The following is a 21,317-nucleotide window of genomic DNA, read 5'->3' as shown; positions in this document are numbered from 1 at the left end:
GGACTCAAAACCAAGGGATTGAGAAAAGCTTCTTGATGAAAAGGGGGTAAAAGAGAAATGAGACAAAATAAAGTATCAATGGCTGAGAGAGTCCAAACAGAGTCGAGAGGTTATACTGGAGATTATTCTTATGCATTAGATATCACCTTTTTAATTAAGGTGTAATGGAGAGGCTGGAGGGAACTGCCTGGAAATGTAGAGCTGTGTTCCAGTAGCCTTGTTTCTTGAAGATGACTGTATAATGACATAGCTTTCGGAATGTGATTGTGAAAACCTTGTGTCTGATGCTCCTTTTATCTACCTTATCGACAGATGAGTAAAACATATGTATTAAAATAAATAAATAATAGGGGGAACAAATGTTAAAATAAATTTAGTAGATTGAAATGCTAGTGATCAATGAAAGGGAGGGGTAAGGTATGTATGAATTTTTTGTTTTCTTTTTATTTCTCTTTCTGAATTGATGCAAATGTTCTAAGAAATGATCATGATGATGAAAGTACAAAAAATTTTGCTTTTTCCTTTCTTTGCTTTATATGTATGTTATATAACACAATAAAATAGTTTAAAAAATTTTAAATAATAATAGGAAGGTATAAGGGTTATGGGATTTTTTTCTTCTGAGCAATGGGAAGGTTCTCTAATTGATTGTGATAGTAAATGAATAACCCTGTATTTATATCAACAGCCACTGATTGTACACTTTGGAGGGACTGAATGGTATGTGAATAAAATTGTTAAAAAAATAGTACAAAAATAAGAACGGTCTTCCATGAACTCTAATAAATGTATGTCACCATTACAAGGTGTTAATAATAGGGTGTGGTATGTAAGGAAAAATACACCTAAAACAAACCACAGACTATAGTTAACAGGAGCATTATTTATTTTTCTATAAATTTTGAGAAAGTTACCAAAACAATGCTAACTGTCAATACTCTTTTGGGATCAGTGAAAATGTTCTAAAATGGACTGTGGTGATGAAAGCACAACTCTGATTTTAATGAGGGCCACTGAGTGTACAAGTCAGATGAACTGTATGGTTTGTGAATAAAACTGCTTAAAAAAAAAGGCAGAGAAAAGAGGAAATGCTCAAAATGCCATGCATAAACTTTGCAATGACTGACTTCTAAGATGCCCATCCCAAAGATTCATTTTTTTAAAAAATATTTTTATTAAGAAGACTTCACATTAATGTAAAGTCCATACATGGTATAAAATAAGGACTCACAATATCATCACAATAGTTGTATATTCATCAATCAAGATCATTTTTAGAAAATTTGCATTACAGGAAAAAAAAATGAAAAGGAAAAAGAAACAACTCATACACCCATACTCCTCCCTTTCACTGACCACTAATATTTTAATCTACTCAATTTTTCACTCTTTATCCGCCCTTCCCCTATTATTTATTGATTTGTATCCTTATTTTCTCATTCATCTGTCCATACCCTGGATAAAAGGAGCATCAGGCAGAAGGTTTTCACAATTAAACAGTCCCTTTAAATCTGTATCATTATATAGTCATACTCAAATCAAGGCTACTGGAACACAGTTTAACAGTTTCAGATACCTCCCTCTAGCCTCTCCAACCCACAATAAACTAAAAAGGGATTTCTATACAATGCGTAAGAATAACCTCCAGGATAGCCTCTTGACTTTTTTGAAATCCCGTAAGGTCACATGTTGTGTTTTCATTTTCATTTGCCTCGAGATATTTACTAATTTCTCTTGTAATTTCTTCCTTGACCCATTGGTTGCTTAAGAGCGGGTGGTTGAGCCTCCACATACTTGTGAATTTTCTGGCACTCTGCTTATTATTGATTTCCAACTTCATTCCTTTATGATCTGAGAAAGTGTTTTGCATGATTTCAGTCTTTTTAAACTATTTTTTATTAATTTTTAAATTAAAAAAAATTATGAAAAACACTTTATTAATTTAAAAAAATTAACAAACAAAACATTATGATATCATTCCATTCTACATATACAATCAGTAATTCTTAATATCATCACATAGTTGCATATCATCATTTCTTAGTACATTTGCATCGATTTAGAAAAAGAAATACAAAGACAAGAAATAAAATGAAAATAGAGAAAAAAAGATTATACATATCATACCCCTTACCCCTCACTTTCATTTACCACTAGCATTTCAAACTGAATTTATTTTAACATTTGTTTCCCCTATTATTTATTTTTATTCCTTACGTTCTACTCTTCTGTTGATATAGTAGCTAAACAGAGCATCAGACACAAGGTTTTCACATTCACAGAGTCTCATTGTGAAAGCTATATCATTGTTCAATCATCATCAAGAAACATGGCTACTGGAACACAGCTCTACGTTTTCAGGCAGTTCCCTCCAGCCTCTCTAACACAAACATTCTTAACGTATGATCATTCTGTTCTACATAATCAGTACTTCACAATATTATCACATAGTTGCATATTCATCATCATGATTATTTCTTAGAACATTTGCATCATTCAAAGAAAGAAAAAGACAACAGAAAAATAAAACGAAAACAGAAAAAAAAATTATACATACCATACCCCTTACCCCTCGCTTTCATTTATCACTAGCATTTCAAACTAAATTTATTTTAACATTTGTTCCCCCTATTATTTATTTTTATTCCATATGTTCTACTCGTCTGTTGACAAGGTAGATAAAAAGAGCATCAGACACGAGATTTTCACAATCACACAGTCACATTGTGAAAGCTATATCATTATTCAATCATCTTCAAGAAACATGGCTACTGGAACACAGCTCTACATTTTCAGGCAGTTCCCTCCAGCCTCTCCACTACATCTTGAACAAGGTGATATCTACTTAATGCGTAACAATAACCTCCAGGATAACCTCTCCACTCTGTTTGGAATCTCTCAGCCATTGACACTTTGTCTCATTTCACTCTTTCCCCTTTTGGTCGAGAAAGTTTTCTCAATCCCTTGATGCTGAGTCTCAGCTCATCTTACGATTTCTGTCCCACGTTGCCAGGAAGGTCCACACCCCTGGGAGTCACGTCCCAGTAGACAGGGGGAGGGAGGTCAGTTTTGCTTGTTGTGTGGGCTGGAGAGAAAGGCCACATCTGAGCAACAAAAAAGGTTCTCTTGGGGGTGACTCTTAGGCCTAATTTTAAGTAGGCTCGACTATCCTTTGTGGGGTTAAGTTTCATATGAACAAACCCCAAGACTGGGGGCTCAGCCTATTGCTTTGCTTGTCCCCACTGCTGTGAGAATATCAAGAATTCAACTTGGGGAAGTTGAATTTTCCTCTGCTCTCAGCATTCCCATTGGGGACTTCGCTAATACTTTTCCACTCACTGATCAAATCACTCTGGGATTCATCGGGGCATCACTCTGGACAAACCAACAAAATCTCATGTCCTTAAATGAAATCAGAAAGAAAGATAGATATTAAAGATTGAGATGGTATAATCTAGGAATGCCTAGAGTGTATAAGAATAGTGAAATGTACAATGTACAAATTTTAAAAATGTTTTTGCATGAAGAACAAAAGAATGTCATTATTGCAGGGTGCTGAAAACAGATGGAAATTAATATTTTAAAATGTCACCTTATGTGTGAGACTAAAGCAAAAAATGTTTATTTGTTACAAAATTTATATTTTGACTACTGCATTTCCTAATATAACTTATGTAGATAGTTTGAATGAACGCCATAAGTACTTGGAGTCTCAGGTAGGACCTGAGATTTTGTTGGTTTGTCCAGAGTGATGCCCCAATGAATCCCAGAGTGATTTGATCAGTGAGTAGAAAAGTATTTGCAAGCCCCCTTTGGGAAATGGTGAGAACGGGGAGAAATTCAACTTCCCCAAGTTGAATTCTTGATATTCTCACAAGCAGTGTGGACAACCAAAGCTACGGGCTGAGCCCCCAGTCTTGGGGTTTGTTCATATGAAACTTAACCCCACAAAGGATAGGTCAGGTCTACTTAAGATTTAGGCCTAAGAGTCACCCCCAAGAGAGCCTCTTTTGTTGCTCAGATGTGGCCTCCTTCTCCAGCCAACATGACCAGCAGTCTCACCACCCTCCCTTTCTCTGCGTGGGACATGACTCCCAGGGGTGTGGACCTTCCTGGCAACATGGGACAGAGATCCTGGAATGAGCTGAGACTCAGCATCAAGGGATTGAGAAAAACCCTAGAATGAGCTGAGAATTAACATCAAGGGATTGAGAGAACCTTCTCAACCAAAAGGGGGAAGAGTGAAATGAGACAAAGTGTCAATGGCTGAGAGATTCCAAACAGAGTGGAGAGGTTATCCTGGAGGTTATTCTTACACATTAAGTAGATATCACCTTGTTGTTCAAGATGTAGTGGAGAGGCTGGAGGGAACTGCCTGAAGATGTAGAGCTGTGTTTCAGTAGCCATGTTTCTTGAAGATGATTGAATAATGATATAGCTTTCACAATGTGACTGTGTGATTGTGAAAACCTTGTGTCTGATGCTCCTTTTATCTACCATATCAACAGACGAGTAGAACATATGGAATAAAAATAAATAATAGGGGGAACAAATGTTAAAATAAATTTAGTTTGAAATGCTAGTGATAAATGAAAGCGAGGGGTAAGGGGTATGGTACGTATAGTTTTTTTTCTCTATTATCATTTTATTTCTTTTTCTGTTGTCTTTTTATTTCTTTTTCTAAATCGATGCAAATGTTCTGAGAAATGATGAATATGCAACTATGTGATGATATTAAGAATTACTGATTATATATGTAGAATGGAATGATATGTTAATATTTTTGTTTGTTAATTTTTTAATAAATAATAAAACAAGTTAAAAAGAAAAATCTCATATCCTACCTATGGTTCCATGTACTTACGTTGTTCAACCAACTATCTACATAAGTTATACTAGGAAATGCACTAGTCAAAATATAAATTTTGTACCAAATAAACATTTTTTGCTTTAGTCTCACACATAAGGTGAAATTTTAAAATATTTATTACCATCTATTTTCAGCACCCTGAAATAATGACATTCCTTTGTTCTTCCTCATGCAAATACATTTTTTAAATTTGTACATTTAGTCACTATCATTATATACTGTAGGCATTCCTAGATTATACCATCTCAATCTTTATCGTCTATCTTTCTTTGTGATTTCATTTATGCCCCCAGCCCTCCTCCCTCTATCATTCTCACATTCAGCTTCATTCAGTGTTTTAACATAATTGTATTATAGTTAGGTAGTATTGTGCTGTCCATTTCTGAATTTTCATATTCAGTCCTGTTGCACAATCTGTATCCCCTCAGCTCCAATTACCCAATATCTTACCCTATTTCTATCTCTGGTCTCTGTTACCATGAAATATTTCAAGTTTATTCACTACTGTCAGTTCATATCAGTGAGACCATACAGTATTTGTCCTTTTGTTTTTTGGCTAATCTCACTCAGCATAATGTCCTTAAGGTCCATCCATGTTGTTATATACTTCATAATTTTATTCTGTTTTACAACTGCATAATATTCCATCATTATGTACATACCAGTTTGTTTAGCCACCCGTCTGTTGATGAACATTTTGGTTGTTTCCATCTCTTGATAAATGTAAATAATGCTGCTATAAACATTGGTGTGCAAATGTCCATTTGTGTCTTTGCCCTCATGTCCTTTGAGCAGAGACAACATATAGATGGGTCCTCTTTTTTAATCCATTCTGCCAGTCTATGTCTTTTGATTGGGGAGTTTAATCCATTAACATTTAGTATTATTACTGCACGGGTAGTACTTTATTCTACTATTTTGCCTTTTAAAAGATTTTATGTCACATCTAATTTTCCTTCTTTTTACCTTTATTCATAGTCTTCCTTTCTACACTCTTCTCCATACCTCTCTCTTTAGTCTTTTCATATCTGTCTCTAGTGCTCCCTTTAGTATTTCTTGCAGAGCTGGTCTCTTGGTCACAAATTCTCTCAGTGATGTTTTGTCTGAAAATGCTTTAGCTTCTCCCTCATTTTTGAAGGACGATTTTGCTAGATATAGAGTTCTTGGTTGGCAGTTTTTCTCTTTTAATAATTTAAACATATCATCCCACTGTCTTCTCACCTCCATGGTTTCTGCTGAGAAATCTACGCATAGTCTTATTGGGCTTCTCTTGTAGAGGATGGATTGCTTTTCTCTTGCTGCTTTCAAGCTTCTCTCTTTCTCTTTGACCTCTGACATTCTGATTACCAAGTGTCTTGGAGTACGTCTGTTTGGATCTATTTTCTTTGGGGTATGCTGCACTTCTTGGATCTGTAATTTTAAGTCTTTCATAAGAGTTGGGAAATTTTCAGTGATAATTTCCTCCATTAGTTTTTCTCCTCATTTTCCCTTCCCTTTTCCTTCTGGGACACCCACAACACGTGTATTTGTGTGCTTCATATTGTCATTCAATTCCCTGAGTCCCTGCTCATATTTTTCCATTTTTTCCCCCTACATTTTCTTTTGGCTTGTCAGATTTCAGATGTGCCGTCCTCCAGTTCACTAATCCTATGTTCTGCCTCTTGAAATCTACCATTGTAGGTTTCCATTGTTTTTTGCATCTCTTCTACCATGGCTTTCATTCCCATAAGTTCTGTGACTTCAGACTTTCAATTTCTTCTTTTTGTTCATTCCTTGCCTTCTTTATATCCTCCCTCAATTCATTGATTTGGTTTTTGATGAGGTTTTCCATGTCTGTTCATACATTTTGAATTAACTGTTTCAACTCCTGTATCTCATTTGAATTGTTGGCCTGTTCCTTTGACTGGGCCATATCTTCAATTTTCCTAGTATGATTTGCTTTTTTTTGCTGGTGTCTAGGCATTTAATTACCTTAATTATTGTATTCTGGAGATTGTTTTCACTTCTTTCACCTAGAGTTTTCTTCCTGGACGAATTTGTTGTCTGTTCTTTGACATTCCGTTCAGCCTTTTCTGGACTTCCAGCTTAGATTTTGTTTAACAGAGAAGAATTTCTCAGTTTTTGTTCTCTTGTTTCTTACCCTGCCTGTATGCGTCTTTTTCCCCCCACACTTAGGAGGGTCTACTTAGGTATTATTGACCCCAGTCATATTTTCCCAGGCCAAACTGGCCTCCTGTCAGGAAGAGTCACCTGCATCAGTTTTCCCTGAGGGTGAGACCCAGCAGGTTGAAAGACTTTCCTGTGAAATCTCTGGACTCTGTTTTTCTTATCCTGCCCAGTATGTGGTGCTTGTCTGCCTGCCGGTCCCACCAGCATAAGATGATGTGGTACCTTTAACTTTGGAAGACTCTCCCTGCTGGGGGCTTGGTGGAGACAGAGGAGAGGTTGTAGGCTGGTTTTAATGGCTTCAAATTACCAAGCCCTGGGGTCTGAATTCCTTGAGGGAGGGATTCCACCTGAGTTGGGTCTCACCCCTCCCTGGGGAAGGGACCAGCTCCAGACAAGCTCTCAAAGAAGCTTGTTTCTGCCTATGCCTGGGGCAGTTGCAGCCTGAGAAGTCCTGCCGCTGTATCCAAGGGCAGCCAAGCCTCAGTAGAAAAACAGCCAGAAAAACCTGTCTTTTTTTTTTTTTTTCCTCTTCTGTCAGCCCTGCCTCCTTAGCCCAGAGGCAAAAATCAGCTTTGACCAGGTTCACCTGAGCTGTATGCCTATTTTTAGTAGTCAGAATTTGTGAATTAATTCCACACTTGAAGCTTAGTTGAGCTCAGCCCCTGCTGCTGGTAAAGTCTCTTTCCTTTCCCCTCTAGGAAGCAGCCTGTGTGGGAGGGGCCCTGGCCACCGCAGCTTGGGGAACTGACGGTTCTGGGGGGATTCGCAGCCAGTCCAGCTGATCCAGGCTGGGGTACACTGTGTTATCCGGTCACTGACATGGCCCTAGGAGCTGTTCTGTATTGTTCCTAGTTATTTAGTAGCTGGTCTAGAGGACAAACTAAATCCCACACCTTGGTAAGCCACCATCTTGGCTCTTCTCCCTATGGACTTGCTTTAATTGGGACATTTTCACAGACTTAGAACTGTAAACTTACAACTTAACAAATTCTCCTCTTTTAAAAGTCATTCTGTTTCTGGTATATTGCATTCTAGCAGCTTTCAATCTAAAACACACCCAAAGCTCAAGCAACAAAAGAAAAAAACAGATAAAAGGGATCTCATCAAGACTTAAAACTTTTGCATACCCAGGGACTTTATCATGAAAGTAAAAAGACAACCTACCCAATGGGAGAAAATATTTGGAAGCCAGATACCCAGTAAAGGTTTAATATTCAAAATATATAAAGAAATACTACAACTCAACAATAAAAAGACAAACAACTTGTTCTAGTTTGCTAGCTGCCGGAATGCAACACACCAGAGACGGATTGGCTTTTAATAAAAGGGGATTTATTTCATTGGTTCTTCAGAGGAAAGGCAGCTAACTTTCATCTGAGGTTCTTGCTTACGTGGGAAGACACAGGATGGTCTCTGCTGGCCTTCTCTCCAGGTCTCTGGGTTCCAACAAATTTCTGTGGGGTGATTTCTCTCTGCATCTCCAAAGGCCTGGGCTGAGCTGCGAGTGCTGAGATGAGGAATGCCAAGCTGCTTGGGCTGTGCTACATTGTGCTCTCTCATTTAAGCACCAGCCAATTAAGTCACATGTCATTCATTGCAGCAGGCACGCCTACTAGCGGACTGCAGATGTAATCAGCAACAGATAAGGTTCACATGCCATTAACTCATGCCCACAGCAACAGAACTAGCTCCCTTCACCTGGCCAAGCTGACAACTGAATCTAACTACCACACAACTCGATTTAAAAAGAGGCAAAAGACATTTCTCCAAAGAAGATATAGAAATGGCCAAAAAAGCACCTGAAAAGATGCTCAACATCATTAACTATTAGAGAAATGCAAATCAAAACCACAATGAGATATCACTTCACGTCCACTAGAATGGCTACAATTAAAAAAAACAACAGAAAATTACTTAACAAGTGTTGGAGGATGTGATGGAAAAGGAACATTCACATTCATTGTTGGTAGGAATGTAAGATGGTGCAGGTGCTGTGGAAGAGTCTGCTGGTTCCTTGGAAAGTTAAGTATAGAATAGAATTGAAGGGACTAGAACAGACATTTGCACACCATTGTCCACACCAGTACTATTCACAATTGCCAGAAGCTGGAGGCAACCCAAGTGCCCATCAACTGATGAACGGATAAATAAGGCATAGAGATACAATAAAGTATTGTTCAACTGTAAAAAGGAATGAAATTCTCATGCATGTGACAACATGGATGAAGCTTGAAGATATCAAATTGAGTAAATTAAGCCAGACACAAAAAGGCAAATATTGTATGATCTCACTGATATGAAATGATTAGAATAAGGAAATTCTTAAGAGTCAGAACCTACAATATACATTTACCAGAGGCCTGGGGTGGAGGTAGGAAATGGGGACTTAATGCTTAAAATGTTCAGAATTTCCATTTGGGTTGATGGGAAAAGTTCACGTAATGGATGGTGGTGGTGGTTGCACAACATTAGGAACATAATTTACAGCACTGAATTACAGATTTGAATGGAGCTAAAGGAGAAATTTTTGCTTGTATATATGTTACTAGAATAAAAATTTAAAACAAAAAACTTGGGATGGACTATCCTTAATAGTACAATTATCAGAATGTTCTTTCATGAATTGTAACAAATGTTAACATACTAAGGCAAGGTGTTACTAAAAATAATATACATGCTGTTTGAAAAGTCAAAAACAAAAAACTCATTGCTCCTCTAAGAAGTCCACTATAGTACACAGCACTCTGCTCAGACTGATGCTTTGAAACATAAACTTAAAACAACTTGATACTTGAGGCTCATTCTCTTCTCCAAAGGCAAGGACTACAGCTTCTTTTTCTACTCTGCTTTTACTCAGTCAGTGCTCAAGAAATTCTGTGGTCAGAGGTGACCATTAAAGAAGCGTGGTGGATTTCACAGATTAAAAAAATGGACTAAAATATTTAAAAATATAAGACATGTCATATGTTTCATATAAAGTGAACTGAGCATTTTGTAAGTGAAAAGATACCCTTTAAATATAAAAATTTACTACTTTGGATAGCCTTCTATGAAAAGATTTTCACTTTCTTGAATTTTATTTTAAACTTAATTTCATCTTCCCTTGGTGACCACTGCATCATGCATTTCTTCAGAACCTCCTGAGGTAGCTACTGGACTGTTTATCCAACATATTCCTACAGTAATGTTACTTTACTGATGTGCTTTTAGAATATACTTGTTTTTTAAATAATTTTTCTCTCTCTCTCTAAGTGTATCACTTCTACTTCAGCAATTTCTCTTCTTTTTAATTATCTGTGGGCTTGAAAACCTAACATCCATTAGAACAATCACGTAAAATGCAGTAATGAAGACTTTAAGCCCAGGCCAAGGAGTCTGGAAGAAAGCACAAGCTGCTCCTGTGAGCTAAGGACTTAGGTAATTATGGAGATGTCTTTTCTTTCTTTCTCTTTGGCTCTCTCAGGCTTCAGAATGAGACTAGTAAAGAGGACTGTACACAAGTCAAGTGTTTACCTAACTGCATATAATATTCTGAGTTCTAAAATTTTCTTTCTATATGCTATCCAACATTTTATTAACATCATAGCCTGAAATCCACCTTTTGGCAACATTTCCACTCTGCTGACCTTGATACCTGAATTGTTTCAATCATCTGCCCCATACAAAACAAAAACACAAAGCAAGCAAAAAGAGCCTTAGTCATTAAAAGCACTGTTGAAAAAGCTTAATATAGAATTGAGGTTTTTAACTAAACTTAAATTTACTGAGTATCCTTGGAGCAGATATTCTCATTTTACAATAGGAAAAAATATATGGGCTAGAAATCCTCTACAATCTGTTCTAGACTCAAAGGTATAATGCCATTCTAGAATTTCCTAGAACTACCACAATAGAAATCTAGTGAAAGTGTCCCAATGATGAAGTCATAAGCATATCCTTTGTTTTATGCATTCAATTTCTGTAACTATATTGAACACAGAGAAAAGAGGGCTTGTAATATGATTTTCACTTATGGTAATGGAGAAAGAATGTCAATTAGTTGGTTCCATCCATTCAACTAGCTTAAGTATTCCTTTCCCTAACGTGCATCATGCAAGACATACTTTCAATAATGTGTAGAGTTTAAAATTTGGGGGTAGGCAACTGTGCTGGTTTGAATGGATTATGTGCCCAAGAAAAGCCAGGTTTTAATTCTGATCCAATCTTGTGGGAGCAAATGTGTTTTTTTTAATCCTTATTCAATAATGTAGGCTGGAATATTTTGATTAGATTATTTCCATGGAGATGTGACACACCCAATTGTGGGCATTAACTTTTTTATTGGACAGAGATGCGACTCCACCCATTCCAGGTGGATCTTGATTAATTTACTGTAATCCTTTAAAAGAGGAAGCATTTTGTGTCCATCAACAGACGAGTGGCTAAACAAACTGTGGTATATACATACGATGGAATATTATGCAGCTTTAAGGCAGGATAAACTTATGAAGCATGTAATAACATGGATGGACCTAGAGAACATTATGCTGAGTGAGTCTAGCCAAAAACTAAAAGACAAATACTGTATGGTCCCAATGATGTAAATCGACATTCGAGAATAAACTTGGAATATGTCATTGGTAACAGAGTCCAGCAGGAGTTAGAAACAGGGTAAGATAATGGGTAATTGGAGCTGAAGGGATACAGACTGTGCAACAGGACTAGATACAAAAACTCAAAAATGGACAGCACAATAATACCTAATTGTAAAGTAATCATGTTAAAACACTGAATGAAGCTGCATCTGAGCTATAGGTTTTTGTTTTGTTTTGTTTTGTTTTACTATTATTACTTTTATTTTTTTCTCTATATTAACATTCTATATCTTTTTCGGTTGTGTTGCTAGTTCTTCTAAACCGATGCAAATGTACTAAGAAACGATGATCATGCATCTATGTGATGATGTTAAGAATTACTGATTGCATATGTAGAATGGTATGATTTCTAAATGTTGGGTTAATTTCTTTTTTTCCGTTAATTAATAAAAAAAAAAAAAGAGGAAGCATTTTGGAGAGAGAGCACAAAGCCACAAGAGAGAGCCACGAGAACCAGGAGAGCCCATGCAGCTTGAGACCTTTGGAGATGAAAGACTCTGATCCCAAGGGAGCTTCAGGAAACAAGAAGCCTGAAGAGAAAGCTAGCAGACGTCCCATGTTCGCCACATGCTTTTCCAGTTGAGAAAGAAACCTTGAACTTCACTGACCTTTCTTGAGTGACAGTAACCTCCTGATGGTGCCTTCATTTGGACATTTTTATAGACTTGCTTTAACTGGGACATTTTCATGGCCTTAGAACTGTAAACTTGCAACTTATTACAATCCCCTTGTCTGTTTTTGATATATTGCATTCTGGCAGCTAGCAAACTAGAAGAGCAACCTACTGATTTACAAGCCTCATTCTGCAATAATTCAGTACAATAGTTATACTTTTCTCATCAAATTTCTTCTCTTGCAAAGAACACTGAGTATTTTTCCTAAGGGAATTTTCACACTGAACATTCTCAGCTCCAAAAAAATAGTACCTAAACTCCTTTCTTCTAGTATTGTAAGTTACAATAAAATTAATATTAGGCTGCAATATTAGGTTTAACAACAGATGTCATTTTATAATATGATAGGCTACATTCAGGAAATTTCAGATGAGTTTCAACAAAGCTAATAATTAGTTCTCTACTGGTGGATCAACAGAACTGTTCACCTTCTGTACACCTACAACTGGGCTGCTGAGTGCTGTCTGCAAAAATTAAAGGAATTTCGGTGTGCACACACATCCCCATTCCTGCCCAGGTTGGTACTACCATAAAGTCACAAAAATTCCTAGTATCTAACTACAACTGGAACTGGGGATGAACCTGGCCACGCCTCCGCATGTCCACATAAGCTCTTTTTAAACCTTCTTTGCTTCCTCCAAACAAAGACTGTCGTCTATACCTGACAATTTTATCTCTCACTTTCCACCCATTTCTAGCCCATTTTTACAGTAATCATTTGCATTACTTTTAAAATCATTATATGGCTTTCTTTTTGAGAAATTCAGCCCAACAGTTTCTTAACTCTGTAATTTTAGTTAATCTCTCTTTGGCTGCCCAAAACACCACTTGCTACCTTGGTTTTAACACTGCCCTCTAGCTCCTCTTCCTTCTCTGCCTGAGGGGATAGCAGGATGTTACTAATGGGTCTGTCCTAGGACCTATCGTTATTTTACTCTGCAGATCCTCCTGGATGAGTATATATAACAGACTCCCAAGACTTCCTTGCCACTGATGAGTAGCTGCGGCCTCCTAAATCCTCTCCATCCTAGAGCTCTAGCTGGTATGCCACATCTATATATTCAATTGCCTCCTCATACAGTTCCACTGAGAATGTGTCACAGGTATCACAAGTAGCATAATGAAGCTCATGTGTGGTCACTTTTGATTGTTCACACTCACACATGCCCAGCAAACAACCATTTATATTGTTTCCACCCACACCCTAAAGGCCTGTTCAATCACTCTACTCTATCCTTTCCTTTTCTTCTAATTTGAATTACTATCTCTTCTTGTCTGATTGGCTAAGAGAGTATGGCAAACAGGTCTTCTTACCTATCTTGTGACCTTCCACCCATCTCATGTTTTCACACATTGCTACCAGAGTTGTATTTCTGTGGTATGGTAACCCCATATTTCTATGAGAAACACTGTAACCCTATGATAGGGAGCCCTCTTCTAAGATATACTTTTTAAAGACTCCCTCCTGTCTATGGCTCCTTAACATGGCTAATGGCCATAATAATTAATAGCCTTCACTATCTAAGACCCTGCTTACTCTTCACACGTGTCTCAAACCCTATCTGATTACCTGCAGGGCACAGGAGTCATGACTTTTAGCACTTGAGGCCTCCACACATCATTTTACATCAAAGCCAAGAGGAACCCTGCCACTCCTCCCCCAAACTCTTCCTCCCAATTCATCTCAGATGCGACTTCCTCCTTGAAGTTTCCTGACATCTCACTCAAAAAATTGGGTTAAGTGCCATGAGAACCTAATTTGTGCTTTTCATACCAGTTTTCATACTATCACTGTTTATTATCTATGTCCCCTATGAGAATGGCACCTTTTTGAGAAGCACAGCTCATTCATCCATCATTGCATTTCCAGTACCTCATCTAGAGCTAAGTACCATTAACACTTCCATCCACTCTTAGATCCAAACTCAAATTCTTCACCGTTCAGCCAACTTGCCCTCCGATATTTTGCAAATCAAGACTGTTTGCCTCATTTTAAGCCTTCAAATATTTTAATGGTTTCGTTATAGACATTTCTATTTATTGGTGTTAATACTTCTTTGCAGTCAAAATATTTATACTTTAATAGTTTTAACAAACCCATTCTCAATTACTTCTATGATTAGAAATGATGTTTGCACATTTTCAAACGTTAGTCTCCAATACTGGGGGTTATCTTATTTCCTCAAGGATGGTAACAACATACTTCAGAACTTTTCCTTACAACAACAGTGAAGATAATTTCAGAAATCACTAGCATGAAGCACTACCTCTGCCACGCCTTCTCAGTGCTTTTGAATTCATCCTCATGGTCATCCTGTGAGGCAGGTACTATTTCTCCCCTCCTGCCTTTAAGATGAGCAAACTGAGATTTAGTCAAGTGGGGTAACGTGACCAGGAATGTATTCCCAGTGGGTGGCAGACCCAGGAGCCAAACCAGCCAGCCTGGTTCCCAGGCCTCAGGAATGTAAACCACTAAGTGACACCACTTCCTATCGACGTCCCTTAGCTGTAAGCCTGCATGCTACGGCAACACACTCCATCTGCAATGAAGTCCTCCAGAAGCCATTTTCTCCTGAACCCAGGGAAATTAAAGCAACTCTATTTTAGATCTGTGTTGTGCTACGTCAAATGAAAGGGCTCAAACTGCCCTAAAAGAACAGGTAAGAATATAGTGGTCTGAATCTGATGATGGCAACTATTCATTCCAAACTGTCCTGCCTGCTTCTCACAGTTCGTCACTCTGCTCCAGTCCTTGGCCTTGCTCTTGCTCCTTTGCCCTCCTGCAGCCACACTGAGTAGGTTGGCAGTCCACGGGGGCGGTGAGCTGTAATCCACCTCCCTCTGCTCAGCAACTCCTGCTCAACTTTTGCTGGCTGAATTCACACATCGCTTCCTGGAAGAGTCCTTTCCTGCTTCCGCTGGGGAACAGTGAACCTTCCTTGGACTGTCCTCTGTTCTGTGTTTCTCTCTCAGATAATCGTCACATGCTTTCGTGTTTAATAATTAGCGCCTCTGAGTTTCATTTATCCATGCGGCCGCACCACCTAATAGCAGCTACTCAAAAAATATTTGGTACCCAAAATACCATTACTTTCAGACACAAAACAATGGTGAAGAGTCTACTGTAATGAATCTGGTATTGAAAATAATCATCTTAAACCTTTATGCACTGGAAAGCGATTTGGCCACATAATTTCTTCTGTTGCCTATCTCCTAGGATTTGGGTAACCTAGCAATTCAGACAAGGACTGCTCTCTCGTGGCACTGTACTATGCAGACGTAAGGAAACTAAGAAACGACTACGTAAGTGCTTATTGATCTTTAAATGTGCTTCTTTAAATTGGAAAGAAAGAAAACACCTGAAATAAGCAGAAAAGACCACAAAGGACCGAAGTTTAAGCAATTTCCCTTCTGGAGGGATGAGACTGGTCCTGAAATCTGACAAATGTTTCCTGCCAACATCTCATACTATTTGGCAACTACCTCTGAGATGGCAGGTCTCACATGCACAACACTGTCTGCTTACAAAACTCTCTCTTCATGAAGACTGTGAGCTGCTGCAAAAACAAAATGTTTTCTTTAATCCTCCTGTATTCCCTGTAGGCACATATTCCCTAGCCTGGCATAGTTACTGGCGCATAAACACAACTGTTCTTATTGCACTTTCTGTAGGTGCCATACCTATCTTGATCCTAACTTTCAATCTTAAACTTAACCTTTCTTATTCCCCTCTCCATTTTGAGTTTTATTCCCTTCCGCATTACAATCTATTCCAGTTCCCACTGTGGGAATTTGGAGCTGTATGTACTCCCAAAAAACATGTTCTTACATGTAATCTATTCCTATGGGTGTGAACCCATTGTAAGTAGGCCCTCTTGATAAGGTCACTTCAATTAAACTGTGTCCCACTTCACTCAGGATGGGTCTTAATCCTATCACTAGAATCTTTTATAGGACAATGAAATTCAGTCAGAGAAACAAAGTCACAGGAAGCAAGAAGCTGAAATAGAACTCAGAAGAGAAGAAAGAGACCAAGAGATACTGCCGTGTGTCTTGCCATGTGACAGAAGAACCCAGGATCACTGGCAGCCAGCCCCAGAATACCAGTCCTCAGGGGGGGGAAACCACCTCGATGATGCCTTGATTTGGACATTTTCCCAGTCTCAAATTCGCTCAAATTTATGAGCAAATAAATTCCCATTGTTTAACCCCACAATTTCATGGTATCCACTTAAGCAGCTTAGGAAATGAAATCACCCCCTATTTCAAATAGCACACTTTCTTTCAACCTCTAGTCTGAAGTATATTCTAAATATTATGATTTTCTTAAAATTCCATTTATTTTCTTCCTCCCACCACCACATGCCCCACTCTACCCCACCCCACCCCCAGCAAAATGAACTTTTAAAGACTGGTAAGAAATAAGATTGAAATGCTGTCAGCCCTGGGATCTCTACATAAAATAAACACGAGAAGATAAGGAGGAGCAATTAACTTTTTCCTAGGTTCTAACTCCCCGTCAAACATTATATTTAATTTGCTGGTAGTTAACAGTTATCTAAGAGTATTGCAACTGAAGCAAAAAAATGAGCGTGTGGAATGGTGATTACAAGTTAGTAGGAATTTGGGCAACAAGGGGTGTGTATCTATCTGAGATAAGGTGACCAGAGGTAATATCATGCCAACCCAGTGGGCACTTTAAGAATGAGCCCATTATGCAAAGAGGCAGATGCACCAAAGCACCAGAATCTGGCCTGTTTGATGAGCAGAAAAATCTCCCCTACCCCCGTCAGGCTCCTTTGTTAAATGTTGTCAGAGAATTACCCTTACTCCTTCAAGAGCACTTCTCTTGGTTTACAACATATGGTTAGTATTATGTTTCAGTTAATGTCTGTCACCCCTAACGAATTTTAGCAAGTATCTGTTGATTGCCTACTATGTGCCTAGCACTGGAGATAACGATGTAGGAAACAAAGTCCCTGCTTATATTCTTGTGTGGGTATATGTGTGTATACAGACAAATAATGAGGTACATGCAAATGAGAATGGCTTCTATTATTACTTGCCAGTGTATCCTCAGGGTCAGTACAGAACCTGGTACATAAAAGGCAAGCATTTGTTGAATGGTGTTAAGCAATGCAGCACATAAAGTATACATAATATGATCCTAAAAAATGTAACGGGCATAGAAACAACGTGCATATAGGACTAGAAGAAAATACAAAAAAGTATTTAAAATGGTTGTTTTATACAATAAGCACGTATTATTCGACATGTTTTTAAAGTAGCTATTCCATTCGATGAAACATAAACTTGGTGGTAAAGGCCTTCAACATTATATCAGCTGTACGGGAAAACCAAATTAATCTTATCTATTGTTCCTGTCATAGGATATTAATTTCTCACTCGATCTGGGTACCAATGTTTCTAGATTGTTCCTAAAATGCCCTAAAATATGACCCTAGACTAATGAAAAGAAGGAAAACAACACCAAAAGCTACTAGGTTAGGAGTGGGAAGATGACTCCAGGCCAAAAAAACACAACCCAGCAAAACAAAACAAAAAACCCAGCAACTCGTAAAGTCCACTACTCTGCGGAAGCGTCGGGCAACCCAAGGCGCACAGAAGGCACAAGAAGCGCGGCACGCCGTTCCAAGTTCTCTAACACCAACCTTCTATCGCTCACAGCACAAACAAGCACGAGGTTTCCTCCCCATCCCCTGGGCCCGCGCTCACCCCTACAGGGCGCTGGGCACCACTGAGCAGGGTTCCCCCCCCCCACCCCGCTCCGGACCAGAACACTCCCGGCAACGCAGGGCCGGGGCTCCCCCAACCCAGCCTAGCTGGGCGCGGCACCGGCGTCGCAGTCCTTAACGGGAGTAATGGAAGGGACGTTAGCGAACACTCCACTCCCCACGGCCCCGCCCAGGGAACCCAGGGAAAACCCTCAACCACCCGAAAACACCGATCCTAACAACCCATGCACCTAGGCCACCCCAGACACGCTCTCCACCTCGACGTAGCTCAGCCACGGAAACCCCGTGCGTGCGTCTGCCGCGTGCACAGCACTGCCCCGGGTAAACAGCGCGGCGCCCCCCGCGTCCGCACCGCACACATCCGGGAAGGCGCTCTAACCTCCACCGCATACTCGGAACCGCCTCAGGAAAAACACCGGCCGCACCCACCACCAAGCAAACCTTCACCTAAAGGCACCTGCACCGCACCCCAAGAATCCTGGCACAGCCTGACCCCGGGCGAGTCCTGGACGATCCCAGGCCAACCTAGCCCGCGCTTCCTGACCCCCAAAGCAAAGCTCCCCGCGCCCTCAAGCTCCGTTCTGCGCGCACCCTCTCTCGGGTCTTACCGGATTCTGCAAATAGCAGAAGGAGCATCAGGGCCACCACAAGGGGCTCAAAGAAGGACCAAGAAGGAAAGGGACTCCGGCAGCGGCAAAGAAACGCCCTCTGCGGCACGGAAGACGCCGTCATTTTCTGAAAACCAGCCGGAAAACAGCCTGAGCAGCAAAGAGACTTTGTGTGACTGGTGATCAGACGCAACAATGACCAGACTTAGAGAGTTAAATGCGAGACCCGCAGGTGAGCATAGTCTGAACAGAGCCCGGAGCGGAAGTGCTTAGAAGTGCCGGGCCCGGCGGGGCTTATGGGCGGGTGGAGGCGGGGCCTCGGTGTCGGGAACTGCCCGCCCCGCCCGCTGACCCCGCGGCCTCGAGCGCACGGGGCGTGGCGTTGCCGGCTCCCAGCCCTCCGGTTCCGGGCTCAGCCTGCTGCTGCTGACTCGGGCCCTGCTTCTTCCCCTGCGGACCAGCCCTGAAGCGTCACAGTAGGTTGCGGGAATAGCTGGTTCACCGCCGCGAATGTAAACGGAGGCCTTGACGGCCGTGCCCAGGAAGGGTGGAAAGGAAACTTGAGCTGGCAAGGTCATCATTGTCCCATTTCCGGGAACACTGGGTTGAAGACTAAAAGCTCATCGGTCTGAAAATAGACATCCGGGCAGCAGGTCACTTCGGTTTGTCCGCATTACGTGGGCCGTTAGTCATTATGTGGCATTAATCGGACATTATTTAGGGACAATACTTGAGTTTTCCTTGCTTCAGTGTTTACTAGTGAAGCTTCTAATGCTCTGCTAATTTTCGAAAGTACAGGGTTTGGCCACTGCACTCCCAAACCCAAGCGTAAATTGCCCTTCCCTCATCTCCGGTGGGGGGACCTGTGGGTAGCTACATTATTAAGCAACACCGGGCCATTACCACATTGTACTGCAACCGTGAGACTCTGGCTCTTGAGCTTCTGAACGTTTTATTGGAGACAAAATACGCATGCATAAAAAATGTAAGGACCAGAATATATTAGGTGCCACATTCCTGGAAGCAATAAATGCCAGCCAAGGAGCTAGGGTAGGTAGGAATTATGTGGAGTGGACAAGCGGGGAGAGCTTTTCTGGTGCAATAAACTCTAACAAGGCCGGGAAGTTAAGAAGAAGCAAGATTTATCTGTGAAACTGTGAACAAAACCTGTGTGACTGGCAAAAACAGAATGAAGGAAAAAAAGTAGCTTTGTTGCTGGGCTAAGGGCGTGGATTCTTCTGCGGGAGAGCTTAATAAGGAATTACGGTGACACCGAGGTTTCAAAGAGAGAAAGTTTATTACTCCCGACGTGGTAGGAAAGCAGACAGCCTAATGGCAGAATATCTGTCTCCTGGAACTGCAGTAATTTAGGTTGTTTTATTAGAGAAAAGTTGGGCAGGGTTTAGAATAATGAACAGCCTGGCCCCAGATGATGTAGAGGAGATCTGATTAATGAGCGTGCGCATTTTCCTAAGTGTGAAAGAAAATGGCAGAATGAGGTCTAGGTGACTTGCCGGCCCAAGGCTAAGCTACTGCACATACCAGGTGGGTCCACTTTGGTTAGATCCAGTCTCAGTCATCAAGATAATTTGGAACTTGGAGTGGGTTAGTTCCTGTTGGACCCAAGACCCTTCATTAACAAACATTAGGAGCTATCTTTAGTGATTACAAGACTCTAAGGTTGAAAAACTGGATGATTAAGTACAGATGAAGGTTAGTCACAAGGTTTTTACGATCACTGGGGCTGAAGATAAGGGTTATACAATCATTGTCAGAGATCAAAGTAGCAGGAAAGACATATTCCCTTGTCTACTCCAAAAGCAAAAAGGAATATTTATATAACGATTCAGGAGTCAAAATCATCCCTTGTGGATAAACAGCGTGAACATGTTGGAGTAAATCAGTACTCTCTTTTAGTGGAAATATAAATTTGTAGAGGTCAGTTTAGCAATGTGTTAAAAGTCTTCAAATGAACATAACTTAAACTACCAGTTCATGATTGAGTTTATCCCAAGGAAATCGTTAGAAGTCTGGGCAAAAGTGTTTAGGGGAGAAATATAAACTCAAATCTCTAGCAAAGCTGTTAAAGAATTTATGGTAGATATTGAGAAATCATATTAAGAATTTATGGTATATCCCCTCATATGATGGAATTCTATGCAGCAAGTATTATAAGTGATTATCAGTGTGAGAAACTATGAAATAGTTTTAAGTGAAAAGAGCAAACTCCAAATCTATAATGTACATTGTAACATTCCTTTTATTAAAATAAAAGCACCATATTGATATACAAAAAAGAGATTGGTTAATAAGCGTATGGATGATATTTCATATTCTTTGTGCTTAAAAGTTTTCTATATTGACCCTATTATTACATTTGGAAAAAAATAACTAAAAAAAAAAAATCCAGTGTATATTTCAAGTGCTGTTTTGCTTATCAAGTGAGGGGACTGGAATCCTTAGTACACAGGTTTAAAGTATAAGTGGCAAGTGAGGAAACGGAGGCCCTCTGAATAAACTTCAAATGGGTATTCTGGAGTTACAACAGTTTATATAATACAGTTCAGATCAGAAGTAAAAATAAAGACATTCTGAGTTCACCAAAC

The 21,317-nt window shown here is 39.8% G+C and overlaps 1 protein-coding gene across 1 annotated transcript in view; it reads right to left on the bottom strand.

Moving 5' to 3' along the window:
- The window catches only part of CD46 (CD46 molecule), an 87,842-nt gene extending 68,764 nt beyond the window's left edge, over positions 1 to 19,078 (bottom strand). The window contains exon 1 of the mRNA XM_077157661.1: positions 18,712 to 19,078. Within this exon, the coding sequence (XP_077013776.1) occupies positions 18,712 to 18,835 (124 nt within the window). The 5' untranslated portion in view covers positions 18,836 to 19,078. The remainder of the gene's footprint in view (positions 1 to 18,711) is intronic.
- Between the last annotated feature and the right edge of the window lie 2,239 nt (positions 19,079 to 21,317).

This window comes from Tamandua tetradactyla, chromosome 4 (genome assembly GCF_023851605.1).
Source record: "Tamandua tetradactyla isolate mTamTet1 chromosome 4, mTamTet1.pri, whole genome shotgun sequence".
Classification (NCBI taxonomy): Eukaryota; Metazoa; Chordata; class Mammalia; order Pilosa; family Myrmecophagidae; genus Tamandua; species Tamandua tetradactyla.
This window is presented reverse-complemented; position numbering and strand designations above follow the sequence as displayed.